Source organism: Cervus canadensis, chromosome 2, assembly GCF_019320065.1.
Source record: "Cervus canadensis isolate Bull #8, Minnesota chromosome 2, ASM1932006v1, whole genome shotgun sequence".
In the NCBI taxonomy this organism is placed as follows: domain Eukaryota; kingdom Metazoa; phylum Chordata; class Mammalia; order Artiodactyla; family Cervidae; genus Cervus; species Cervus canadensis.
In genome coordinates, this window is record NC_057387.1 from 74,246,063 (window position 1) to 74,259,274 (window position 13,212).

Consider the following 13,212-nt stretch of genomic DNA (forward strand, 5'->3'; position numbering starts at 1 on the left):
AATTTTAAAAACCAATGCTACAGTTTATACTAAGAATTTGACGAAGATCAAGTAAATATTGAGACTATGGATCAATAGAAGAGATGGAAATTTTTAACAAGTGTCTTTACTACTGATGAAGTTAATTGAAACATGTAATCTTTCAATCACAGCTGAGTGGACTTGCTATTTCTTCCGTTCAAAATAGATCTTACCAACAATAATTGGCACAGCTAGAAAGTGCAGACCTTCTCTGCATGGGTGAGAACAGATGAGAATACATGCTTTCTGCAAATGAGTAGACTTAACAAAAGAATCCAGAAGTGGTCAAGTTGTAATTCTGTCTCCTAAACTTTCCTGTAGGATTAGTCATTTCTCTTTCCTGGTAATGTGTGTAAGGGACATAGAGAAGCCAGAAATGTCAATTTAGCTGAAGTTGCCTCTGTAAAGATTCAGAAAAATTGGCAAAAAGTTTCCTACCTAACAGTCCACATACAATACTTTACTATATAAGTTGCATTTCAAATAAATGGATAATTCAATGAATGTATTAGTGTTCCTGGTTAACTTTTTAAAACATAGTTAAATTCTAAAACTCGGTACATTTCATAGAGACAGCTTGTTTTCTATGTATATTACACACTATAGTAAAAACTTTTAAAAAGTATGTGTGATATGAGATCATTTTAATTAAAAAATGCATGTGTATTTGTTCATGTGTTTACACATATATATTTATGTCAATCTGGAAAGACATGCATGAAAATGTTACCAGTTATTCTAGGTTATAGAAATGTAAGTCTTATTTACCTTTTCTTTTACAGTAATCATGTCTTTTTACTCAGCTAAAATAAAATTATTTTTTATAAATGTTATATGGCCAATTGTTATTCTTTTATAGTCTGAATTAAACCAGTAGATAGAAACAGTGTTTTAAAACTTTTAAAAACTATTTACACAATCTTACACTCAGAAATACTCAAAACTTAGGTATAGTTAGGAATACCATTTTTCTCAAAGTAGTTTCTAAAATAAGATTTCTTTAATAGTATATGATAGTATAGAATTAGAAGTCACAATCTTGATTTATTATTCTAACTTGTACATAATTATGGCGTGTACATAATATCTATTTCCTAGGCTTTCTGTTTCTTAGGTTAATTAAATTTAGTCCAATGAACAAATGTAATGATGTTACATAAACTAAAATTGGGGCTTCCCTGGCGGCTCAGGTGGTACAGAATCTGCCTGCAATGCTGGAGACCCAAGGGAATAGCTACCCACTCCAGTTTTCTGACCTGGAGAATGCCATGGACAGAGAAGCCTGGCAGGCTACAATCCATGGGCATCATTAACTATTTCTTGCCATTGTTGTAAAACAATAATGTTTTTTCTTTGAATAATAGATATTCTTGCCTTAGATTTTGCTATAGCTAGCTATATATAAGCTAAAATATTATAATTTGGTTTAAAATAATGTTTACCTTCCTTTTCTTTATTTAGGTATAATGTCCACGGCTTGGGATTTGTATGATTCTTACAATGCTGTGGAGCTTTCATCTTTACCACCAAAACGACCTATGATTGACTCAAGTAGTAAAGCAAGTGTACCTTCAAAAGACTGGGAACAATCAGTGCCAGGGAGTAATTTAGAAAAAAGTAAGATTTCATTTATTTCAGTTTTTTAAAAATTAGGATAATTGAATTATAATTTTATATTAGTTTCATGTATGCAACATAATAATTTGATCTTTGTGTACACTACAAAGTGATCACCACAATAAGTCTAGCTACTGTCACTCTATAAACTTCCCTCTCTAACCATTTCACCTACCCCTCACCCACCTTCCCCTCTAATAGCCATCAATGTGTTTATGAGTTTTGTTATTTTTTTGTTTGTTTTTGTTTTTGTTATTATTTTTTATAGTCTGCATATGAGTGCAATTGTGTGGTAGTTTGAGCATTCTTTGGCAGGCTTTTCTTTGGGATTGGAATGAAAGCTGACTTTTTCCAGTCCTGTGGCCACTGCTGAGTTTTCCAAATTTGCTAGCATATTGAGTGCAGCACTTTCACAGCATCATCTTTCAGGATTTGAAATAGCTCAACTGGAATTCCATCACCTCCACTAGCTTTGTTCGTAGTGATGCTTCCTAAGGCCCACTTGACTTTACATTCCAGGATGTCTGGCTCTAGGTGAGTGATCACACCATCGTGATTATCTGGGTCGTGAAGATCTTTTTTGTGCAGTTCTTCTGTGTATTGTTGCCACCCCTTCTTAATATCTTCTGCTTCTGTAGGGCCATACCATTTCTGTTCTTTACTGAGCCCATCTTTGCATGAAATGTTCCCTTGATATCTCTAATTTTCTTGAAGAGATCTCTAGTCTTTCCCATTCTATTGTTTTCCTCTATTTCTTTGCATTGATTGCTGAGGAAGGCTTTCTTATCTCTATATCTTTCTTATCATGCTAGTAAAGTAATGCTTAAAATTCTCCAAACCACACTTCAGCAATACGTGAACCATGAACTTCCAGTTGTTCAAGATGGCTTTAGAAAAGGCAGAGGAACCAGAGATCAAATTGCCAGCATCCGCTGGATCATCAAAAAAGCAAGAGAGTTCCAAAAGAACATCTATTTCTGCTTTATTGACTATGCCAAAGCCTTTGACTGTGTGGATCACAATAAACTGTGGAAAATTCTGAAAGAGATGGGAATACCAGACCACCTGACCTGCCTCTTGAGAAACCTGTATGCAGGTCAGGAAACAACAGTTAGAACTGGACATGAAACAACAGACTGGTTCCAAATAGGAAAAGGAGTACATCAAGGCTGTATATTGTCACCCTGCTTCTTTAACTTATATGCAGAGTACATCATGAGAAACCCTGGACTGGAGGAAGCACAAGCTGGAATCAAAATTGCCAGGAGAAGTATGAAGAACCTCAGATATGCAGATGACACCACCCTTAAGGCAGAAAGTGAAGAACTAAAGACCCTTTTGATGAAAGTGAAAGAGGAGAGTGAAAAAGTTCGCTTAAAGCTCAACATTCAGAAAACTAAGATCATGGCATTTGGTCCCATCACTTCATGGCAAATAGATGGGGAAACAGTGGAAACAATGGCTGACTTTATTTTTCTGGGCTCCAAAATCACTGCAGATGGTGACTGCAGCCATGAAATTAAAAGACACTTACTCCTTGGAAGGAAAGTTATGACCAACCTAGATAGCATATTAAAAAACAGAGACATTATTTTGCCAACAAAGGTCTGTCTAATCAAGGTTATAGTTTTTCCAGTGGTCATGTATGGATGTGAGAGTTGGACTGTGAAGAAAGCTGAGTGCCGAAGAATTGATGCTTTTGAACTGTGGTGTTGGAGAAGACTCTTGAGAGTCCCTTGGACTGCAAGGAGATCCAGCCAGTCCATCCTGAAGGAGATCAGTCCTGGGTGTTCATTGGAGGGACTGATGTTGAAGCTGAAACTCCAATACTTTGGCCACCTGTTGTGAAGAGCTGACTCATTGGAAAAGACCCTGATGCTGGGAAAGATTTGAGGGTAGGAGGAGAAGGGGACGACAGAAGATAAGATTGAATGGCATCACCAACTCAATGGATGTGGGTTTTCGTAGACTTCGGGAGGTGGTGATGGACAGGGAGGTCTGGCGTGCTGCGATTCATGGGGTCGCAAAGAGTCGGACATGACTGAGTGACTGAACTGAACTGAGTCTGCATTTGAGTGAAATCATACAGTATTTGTCTTTCTCTCTCTGTTTTATTTCACTTAACATTGTTCTTGTTCGGTTGCTCAGTTGTGTCCCACTCTTTGCAACCCCATGGACTATAGCACACCAGGCTTCCCTGTCCTTTACCATCTCCCGGGGCTAGCTTAAATTCATGTCCATTGAGTCTTGGTGCCATCCAACCATCTCATCCTCTGTCATCCCCTTCTCCTGCCTTCACAGTTTCCCAGCATCAGGGTCTTATTTCTAAAGCGTTGGCTCTTCTCATCAGGTGGCCTAAGTATTGGAGATTCAGTTTCAGCATCAGTCCTTCCAATAAATATTCAGGGTTGATTTCTTTTTGGATTGACTGGTTTTATCTTGCATCCAAGGGACTCTCAAGAGTCTTCTCCAATGCCAAAGTTCAAAAGCATCAATTCTTCACTGTGTTCAGCCTTCTTTATGGTCCAACTCTCACATCCATACTTGACTACTGAAAAAACTATAGCTTTGACTATACAGACCTTTGTTGGCAAAGTAATGTCTCTGCTGTTTAGGTTGGTCATGGCTTTTCTTCCAAGGAGCAAGTGTCTTTTAATTTCATGGCTGCAGTCACCATCTGCAGTGATTTTGCAGCCCAGGAAAATAAAGTCTGTCACTGTTTCCATTGTTTCCCTGTCTATTTGCTATGAAGTGATGGGACCAGATGCCATGGTCTTAGTTTTCTGAATGTTGAATTTTAAGCCAGCTTTATCCCTCTCTTTCACCTTCATCAAGAGGCTCTTCAGTTCCTCTTCACTTTCTGCCATAAGAATGGTGTCATCCACATATCTGAGTTTATTGCAATTTCTCCTGGCAATCTTGATTCCGCTTGTGTTTTATCCAGCCTGGCATTTTGCATGATGTAATCTGCATATAGGTTAAATAAGCAGAGTGACAGTACACATCCTTGACGAACTCCTTTCCCAATTTAGAACCAGTCCATTGTTCCATGTCCAGTTCTAGCTGTTGCTTCTTGACCTGCATGCAGATTTCTCGGGATGCAGGTAAAGTGGTCTGGTATTCCCATCTCTAAGAATTTTCTACATTTTGTTGTGAGCCACACACTCAAAGACTTTCGCATAGTCAATGAAGCCGAAGGAGATGTTTTTCTGGAATTCTCTTGTTTTTTCTATGATCCAACAGATGTTGGAATTTAATCTCTGGTTTCCCCTGCAGTTTCTAAATCCAGCTTGAACATCTGGGAGTTCTCTGTTCACATCCTATTGAAGCCTAGCTTGGAGAACTTTGAGCGTTACCTGCCAGTGTGTGACATGAATGCAATCGTGCAGCAATTTGAACATTCTTTGGCATTGCCCTTCTTTGGAACTGGAAAGAAAACTGACCTTTTCCAGTCTGTGGCCACTGCTGAGTTTTCCTCATTTGCTGGCATATTGAGTGCAATACTTTCACATCATCATCTTTTAAGATTTGAAATAGCTCAGCTGGAATTCCATCACTTCCACTAGCTTTGTTGATAGTGATGCTTCCTAAGGCCCACTTGACTTTGCATCCCAGGATGTCTGGCTCTAGGTGTTGATCACACCTTTGTGGGTCATTAAGATATTTTTTGTATAGTTATGTGTATTCTTGCCACCTCTTCTTAATATCTTCTGCTTCTGTTATGTCCATACTGTTTCTGTTCTTTATTGTGCCCATCTTTGCATGAAATGTTCCCTTGGTATCTAATTTTCCTGAAGAAATCTCTAGTCTTTCCCATTCTATTGTTTTCCTCTATTTCTTTGCATTAATCACTGAGGAAGGCTTTCTTATCTCTCCTTGCTATTCTTTGGAACTCTGCATTCAAATTGGTATATCTTTCCCTTTGTCCTTTTCTTGTCACTTCTCTTCTTTTCTCAGCTATTTGTAAGGCTTCCTCAGATAACCACTTTGCTTTTTTTCATTTCTTTTTCTTGGGGATGGTCTTGATCCCTGCCTTCTGTACAATGTCATGAACCTCCGTCCATAGTTCTTTAGGTACTCTATTAGATCTAATCCCTTGAATCTATTTGTCACTGCTACTGTATGCAAGGGATTTGATTTAGGTCATACCTGAATGGCCTCTTGAGAAACCTGTATGCAGGTCAGGAAGCAACAGTGAGAACTGGACATGGAACAACAGACTGGTTCCAAATAGGAAAAGGAGTACGTCAAGGCTGTATATTGTCACCCTGCTTCTTTAACTTATATGCAGAGTACATCATGAGAAACGCTGGGCTGGAAGAAGCACAAGCTGGAATCAAGATTGCCAGGAGAAATATCAACAACCTCAGATATGCAGATGACACCACCCTTATGGCAGAAAGTGAAGAGGAACTAAAAAGCCTCTTGATGAAAGTGAAAGAGGAGAGTGAAAAAGTTGGCTTAAAGCTCAACATTCAGAAAACTAAGATCATGGCATCTGGTCCCATCACCTCATGGGAAATAGATGGGGAGACAGTGGAAACAGTGTCAGACTATGGGCTCCAAAATCACTGCAGATGGTGATTGCAGCCATGAAATTAAAAGACGCTTACTCATTGGAAGGAAAGTTATGAGCAACCTAGGTAGCATATTAAAAAGCAGAGACATTACTTTGCCAACAAAGGTCCATCTGGTCAAGGCTATGGTTTTTCCAGTGGTCATGTATGGATGTGAGAGTTGGACTGTGAAGAAAGCTGAGCGCCGAAGAATTGATGCTTTTGAACTGTGGTGTTGGAGAAGACTCTTGAGAGCCCCTTGGACTGCAAGGAGATCCAACCAGTCCATCCTGAAGGAGATCAGTCCTGGGTGTTCATTGGAAGGACTGATGCTGAAGCTGAAACTCCAATACTCTGGCCACCTTATCGAAGAGTTGACTCATTGGAAAAGACCCTGATGCTTGGAGGGATTGGGGGTATGAGGAGAAGGGGATGACAGAGGATGAGATGGCTGGATGGCATCACCGACTTGATGGGCATGAGTTTGAGTAAACTCTGGGAGTTTGTGATGGACAGCGATGCCTGGCATGCTGCGATTCATGGGGTCACAAAGAGTCGGACACGACTGAGCGACTGAACTGAACTGAACTGAACTTACTGAATGGCCTAGTGGTTTTCCCTACTTTCTTCCATTTAAGTCTGAATTTGGCAATAAGGAGTTCGTGATCTGAGCCACAGTCAGCTTCTCCATCTTCTGCTACAAAAAGTATAACCAGTCTGATTTCACTATTGACCATCTGGTGATGTCCATGTGTAGAGTCTTCTCTTGTGTTGTTGGAAGATGGTGTTTGCTATGACCAGTGCATTCTCTTGGTGAGACTCTGTTAGCCTTTGTCCTGCTCCATTTTGTACTGAAAGGCCAAACTTGCCTGAATCCAGGTATCTCTTGACTTCTTACTTTTGCATTCCAGTCCCCTATGATGAGAAGGACCACTTAACGTAATGCCTTGCATTCCCCCGATAATTGGTGATGTTGAATATCTCATGTGACATTTGGGAAAAATGTCTCTTTAGCTTATTTCCTGTCATTTTTTTTTGTTTTGTTGCTGTTGTGTTCTTTATATATTTTGTATTAACCCCTTATCAGATATATGGTTTGCAAATACTTTCTCCCACTCAGTAGGTTGTCTTTTCATTTTACTGATGGTTTCCCTTGCTATGCAGAAGGTTTTTAGTTTATTTCCATCTGTATATAAGGCAGTATTTTTTCCTTGGTGCTTTCTATATTTTTGTTTTGTTTTCAGTTTTCAGAAGCTTAAGTATGGTGTATGTTGGTGTGAATTTCTTTAGGTTTATCTCCTTTGGAATTCACTGTTTCTTAATTCTGTATGTTTTTCTTTGCCAAATTTTGGAAAATTTCAGCTATTATTTCTTCAAGTACTTTTTTGGTCTCATCCTTTTCTCCTCTCCCCAGTGATGTGAATATTATATATCTTGTTAGAGGCCTCTGGACCTCTATTCATGTATATATATACACAAACATGTATATATACGTATATATATATTTGCAGATGATTTTCTTTCTGGTTTTCAGATTTGGTAATTGCTATTTTTCTCTCTTCAAGTTCACTGATTCTCTTCTCTGTCCCTTCCATTTTACTGTTGAGCCCATCTGTTGAATTTTTTGTCAGATATTTTTTATGTCAGATATATTTTATCTGTTGTCAGATAATTTAAACATCTCTGTCATCTCAGTGTTGGTTTGTATTGATTTTGTTTGTTTTTTTGTTTCATTTAAGTAGAGATTTTCTTGGTTCTTTGATCAGTGATGTTCAGTTGAAATTTAGAAACTTGGATTATTATGTTTTGAGAACTGGATCTTGTTTAAACTTCATTTTTAGCAGGATTTGTTTGACACTATTTTGACAGGGAAATTTACTGCTCCATTACCGCCGGGTGAAAGGAGAAGTGGGGTTTACTGCTCCATTGTGTGTGTGTGTGTGTGTGTGTGCGCACGTGCACACGTTCACTCAGTCATGTCTGACTCTTTGCAACCCCATGGACTGTAGCCCACCAGGTTCCTCTGTCCACGGAATTTTCCAGGCAAGAATATTGGAAAGGGTTGCCATTTCCTACTCCAGGGAATCTTCCTGATCCAGGGATTGAACCTGGGTCTCTTGCATCTCCTAATTGGCAGGAAGATTCTTTACCACTGGCACCACTTGGGAAGCACCCATTACTGGAGTAGAAATACATATTTTTCACTTGCCCTTCAATTACATTGAGGGAGGGGATCATCTCATTACTGTTCTGTAATGTTAGATGGGGAGCTCTAACCTTGTGTAAGTTAGATAGTGAGCTCTAACTTTCATTGATATCTACGTGGCTGGGAGGGATAGGAGCACCTCATTAACACTTCCTGACACCAAGGATTGGGACTTGGCTTTATTACTTTGGGGCCGTTCTGTAAGTTCTGAATGTACCGGTCCAACTCTGACTATTGGGAAGAACCTTGTTACTGCCAGATAGCTGTGGCATTCCGTGTTCCCAAGAGATCTTAACTGACATTGCACAAGGGCAGCACAGTCATTTTTTTCATTTTTGGGTAGGATTGAAAGTCCTAGCTCCCTACTGAGCCTTTTCTGACACCACACCCACTGGAAGGCTGGGAGATTGGAAAGCCTTGTTAGAACCTGGCAAGAATGGAAGTCTAGACTTCCCGCTTGGCTAGTGGTATTTGTGGAATGGGTGGGGCTACAATTTTTTCTCTGTTTTTTTTTCTGGAGAGAAATGGTTATATCCTAAAAGTTTTCTTTCTTGCAAGGTTGTTCTTTTCCTGAGTTTTGGCTAAAGAGAGGAGGTTTGTCTGGAGTATCTGCAGTAATAAGAAATCCAGGGAACTCACCACTGTGTCATTCCCTGGGTCCTGAGCAATCTTTTTCCTCTGCCTTCTTCTGTCAAAGGCTTTCAAAGGCTTCCTCTAAAAAAAAATAATTAATGTCCCAAGATTTTTAGTTGTATTTAGCAAAGGAGTAGGGAAACGTGCATCTTCATGGATGCAGGATTCCCCTTCATTCTGTTTTTACTAAATAATAGGTAGAATAATCATTCCTCAAATATATACACATCCCAATCTCAGGAATCTATGAATAGATTACCTAACATGAGATAAGAGACTATCCAGATGTGACTACATTAAGGATCTAAAAGAGGGAGGTTATCCTGGATTATCTGAGTGGACCCAAACCAATCAAATGGGTACTTTGGAGTATTTTTTCCATTTCTGGTCAGAGAGAGATGTAATGGCAGGACCATCAGAGAGATGCAATGTTGTTGTCTTTTGAAGATGAATGACGGGTTGGTGGTGGCTTCTAGAAATTGGCAAGGAAGTTAATTCTCTAGAGCCTGCAGAAAGGAACATAACCCTAATAACCTTTTGATTTTGGCCAATGAGACCTGGGTTGATCTCTAACCTACAGAACTTTAAATTTGTATCCACTTTAAATTTAATTTTAAGTTTAATCCAGAACTTTAATTTTAATCCACTAAGTTTTTGGTAATTTGTTTTAGCATTAATAAGTAACAGTAGTGTAGTAGTCATATAAAGCAATAAATTAAACCTTTATCTGAAGGTGTAATGAAGACTGATAATAATTTAATTTCAATTTGAATAAAAATATATGGAGATACAAATTACCTTATGAGTTATCATTGCTTATTTTCTGGAAAACAGCACATTTTTGGATTGCAAAATTAGATAACATATGTATATCTTGCATGTACTTGGTTCCTAAAAGACATTCAATAAGTAACTATTAAAGTTGTGAATACTGGAAGAATACAAATAGTGATGGCAAAATGTCATTGATACATCTTTAGAATATGCAAACCAGCTAATATTATAATATTTGAATTATGTTACCATTGCATCATATTTGTATTTTACAGTTAGTGAAGGTAGTTCTCTAATGGATATTGAAAATGTAATTCTGGCTAAAGTTCGTGATGAAGAAGAAGACAACTCAGATGCAGTCTTTAAATCTGACAAGTTTCAACAGGACTTATTTTTTATGGAACGAGTTATAATGGAAAATATATTTCAGCCAAAACTTGCAGCTTATCGTCAGCTTCCTATTTTAAAAGGTATTTAACACATTATATACTAAAACATCTTTAAAAAAAATAGTGTTGTTTTGAAATAAAGATTTTATACTTTAAAAAATATATTTAAATATAATCACTTTTATACAAGTTCAAGTATTTAAAAAAAGCAAATGGTATTATTATTTCTAAATGCAATCTTTAAACTGAGTTATCACTTATCAGGGAGAAGGAAATGGCAGCTCACTCCGGTATTCTTTCCTGGAGAAGCCCATGGACAGAGGAGCCTGGCGGGTTGCAGCCCACGGGGTTGCAAGGCGTCAGATATGACTGAAGTGACTTAGCACATACACATGCATCACTTATCAGAAGACATTTTTACATAGTTTCCAGCACTAACAGTGAATAGCAGGAGAGTCCAGACCTGGAAGCCCGAAGAAAGAGATAATCCCTTAGATTCAAAACCTCATAAGCTCTTTCCTCTCCATTGTTCCAGTATTGAATTATTCTCTCATGGTCAAACACCCCTTTCCATTGCCATTGATACTTTCCAGGTTCTAGCTTTTATTACCTCTCCCTAATTTTACTACACAGGCATTCTTCCTGTTCTTATGGCTACAGTATTTTTAAGGATTTGAGAGATTATTTAATCCAACTTTTCAATTTTTGAATGAATAAAATGAAGGTTATAGAAACGTTCTAAAGTTGCATTCAATTCAGTTCAGTCGCTCAGTCGTGTCTGACTCTTTGCGACCCCATGAATAGCAGCAGGCCAGGCCTCCCTGTCCATCACCAACTCCCGGAGTTTACTCAAACTCATGCCCATCGAGTCAGTGATGCCATCCAGCCATCTCATCCTCTGTCGTCCCCTTCTCCTCCTGTCCCCAATCCCTCCCAGCATCAGGGTCTTTTCCAATGAGTCAACTCTTAGGCATTCAACCCATGTCTTTTGATACCATTCCAATTCTCTTTCCACTCTTCCATTCTGGCATGCTGATTTTTCCTAAACCCAGATTTGAACATGGCATATAACTACTTGAAACCTTCAGTATCTTCCTATTACCTAGAATAAATTACAAACTTCATAGTGTATAATTCAAAGATACTTGCAGTCTGGTCACAGACTACTTTATCTCATTGTAGCACTTTGGAAACCGTAAAAGTTAGCTGTATTAGATATACCTGATAATCCCCAAACAGAACCTAAACTTTCTTGCTTTAATAGACTTTTAGTTATAAATATTCTTGGCCATTCACCCTTGTCCTCATCCCATTTTTGCCTACTGGGCAAATTCCTTTATGAAGTCTTTCTTGATTCTTCAAGCCAAAATGAATCTTCTAAATGCCTACATCAAACAATCAGGTTACAAAATTTCATGTGTGACAAACAGATGTAAGCCTTTTTGTTAACTTACATCTAAGATTATAGAAAAACTGTTTCTTATCTCATATTAGGTTGATATGTAAAAATTTGTATTATATATATATATATATGCACATTCCCATCACATAATAAAAGTTATAAGATTGAAATTTACTGAGTCCTGTAAATTTTGACACTTTTAAAAATAAAAGTGGTGATAGATCACTTCTTTAAGTATATCTGAGAAGTAGAAATATCATAGAAAAATTTTTAAGGAGTTAAGATTTACACATAATGAAATACACATATTTTAACTGTATAATTTCATACATTTAAAAATATATAAGCCTACATAACTAATACTCTAGTCAAGATAAAGAATATATTTATCAATCCCAAAAATTCCCTTCTGCTGTTTTCCAGTTAAAACTTGTATCCTTATAGACAGGCATTAAGCTCATTTCTCTCACTACAGATTAATTGTTTTGGTATAGCATATAAATGGGTTCATGTAGTAAGTGTTTGTGTCTGGTTTCTTTTATTTAACATAATGTTTTTGAGATTCATCTACATTGATATGTATATAAGTAGTTCATTTTTTTTCTTGAGTACTATTCCATTTTATGAACATACCATAATAAGTTGAACATTCATTCACCTATTGTTGGACATCTTTGAGCTATTATGAATAAAGCTGCTATGATCATTTTTTTCAATTTCCTTTTGTGGATATGTGTTTTAATTTCTCTTGGGTAAATACCTCAGAATGAATTACTGGATCTTGGGTAGATGTATATAAAACTTTTTTAGAAACTAAAAAATACCTTTCTAGATATTGTACCATTTTACAATATCCCACAAGCAATATATGAGTTGTTCCACATTCTTGATAATGCTGATATTGGTAATCTTTTAAATAATTTTTCGTCATTTGTATATCTTCTTTTATGTAATATTCAGTCAAGTTCTTTGTCCATTTTAAAAATTGAATTGTCTTTTTTAAAAAACCAAGTTGTAGGAGCTTATATATGTGTGTATGTATATATATATATATATATATATATATATATATATACATATATATTCTAAACACAAGTCTTTGAAAGATACAACTGTTTTTTCTAAGGCTTTAATTTATTTATTTGTCTGTTGTTGAGCAGAGGCTTTTAATTTCAATGAAGTCTTATTTATCAATTTTCCTTTCATAGTAAATGCTTCCCATGTTTTCTCTAAGAAATCTTTGCCTGCCCCAAGGTTGGAAATATCTTTATCTTGTTTGTGAACTTAGGGCAAAGGAATTCAGTATTTATTTCATTGTTAAATATGATGTTAAATATAGTTTTTTATAGATGCCTTTTATTGATTTGAGGAAATTTCCTTCTCATTCTAGCTTCTAGACATTTTAAAACATAAATGAGTGTTGAATTGTGTTCAAAACATTTTCTAAATTATTGAAACAGTTATGTGATTATTTTCCTTTAATCTGTCAGTATGGCCAGTTACATTGATCGATTTTAAAATGTTAAAACAAACCTCACCTGGTTATGTTGCATTATCCTTTTTATATATTGGTGAATTCAATTTTCTAATATTCTGTTGAGGATTTTTTGTGAC

General features: G+C 36.9%; 1 protein-coding gene across 1 annotated transcript in view; it reads left to right on the top strand.

Moving 5' to 3' along the window:
- Positions 1-13,212, top strand: part of DNAI4 (dynein axonemal intermediate chain 4) — a 103,943-nt gene that overhangs the window by 51,562 nt on the left and 39,169 nt on the right. The window contains 2 exon segments of the mRNA XM_043461026.1: positions 1,483-1,638; positions 10,083-10,277. Of these exon segments, the coding sequence (XP_043316961.1) occupies positions 1,483-1,638; positions 10,083-10,277 (351 nt within the window).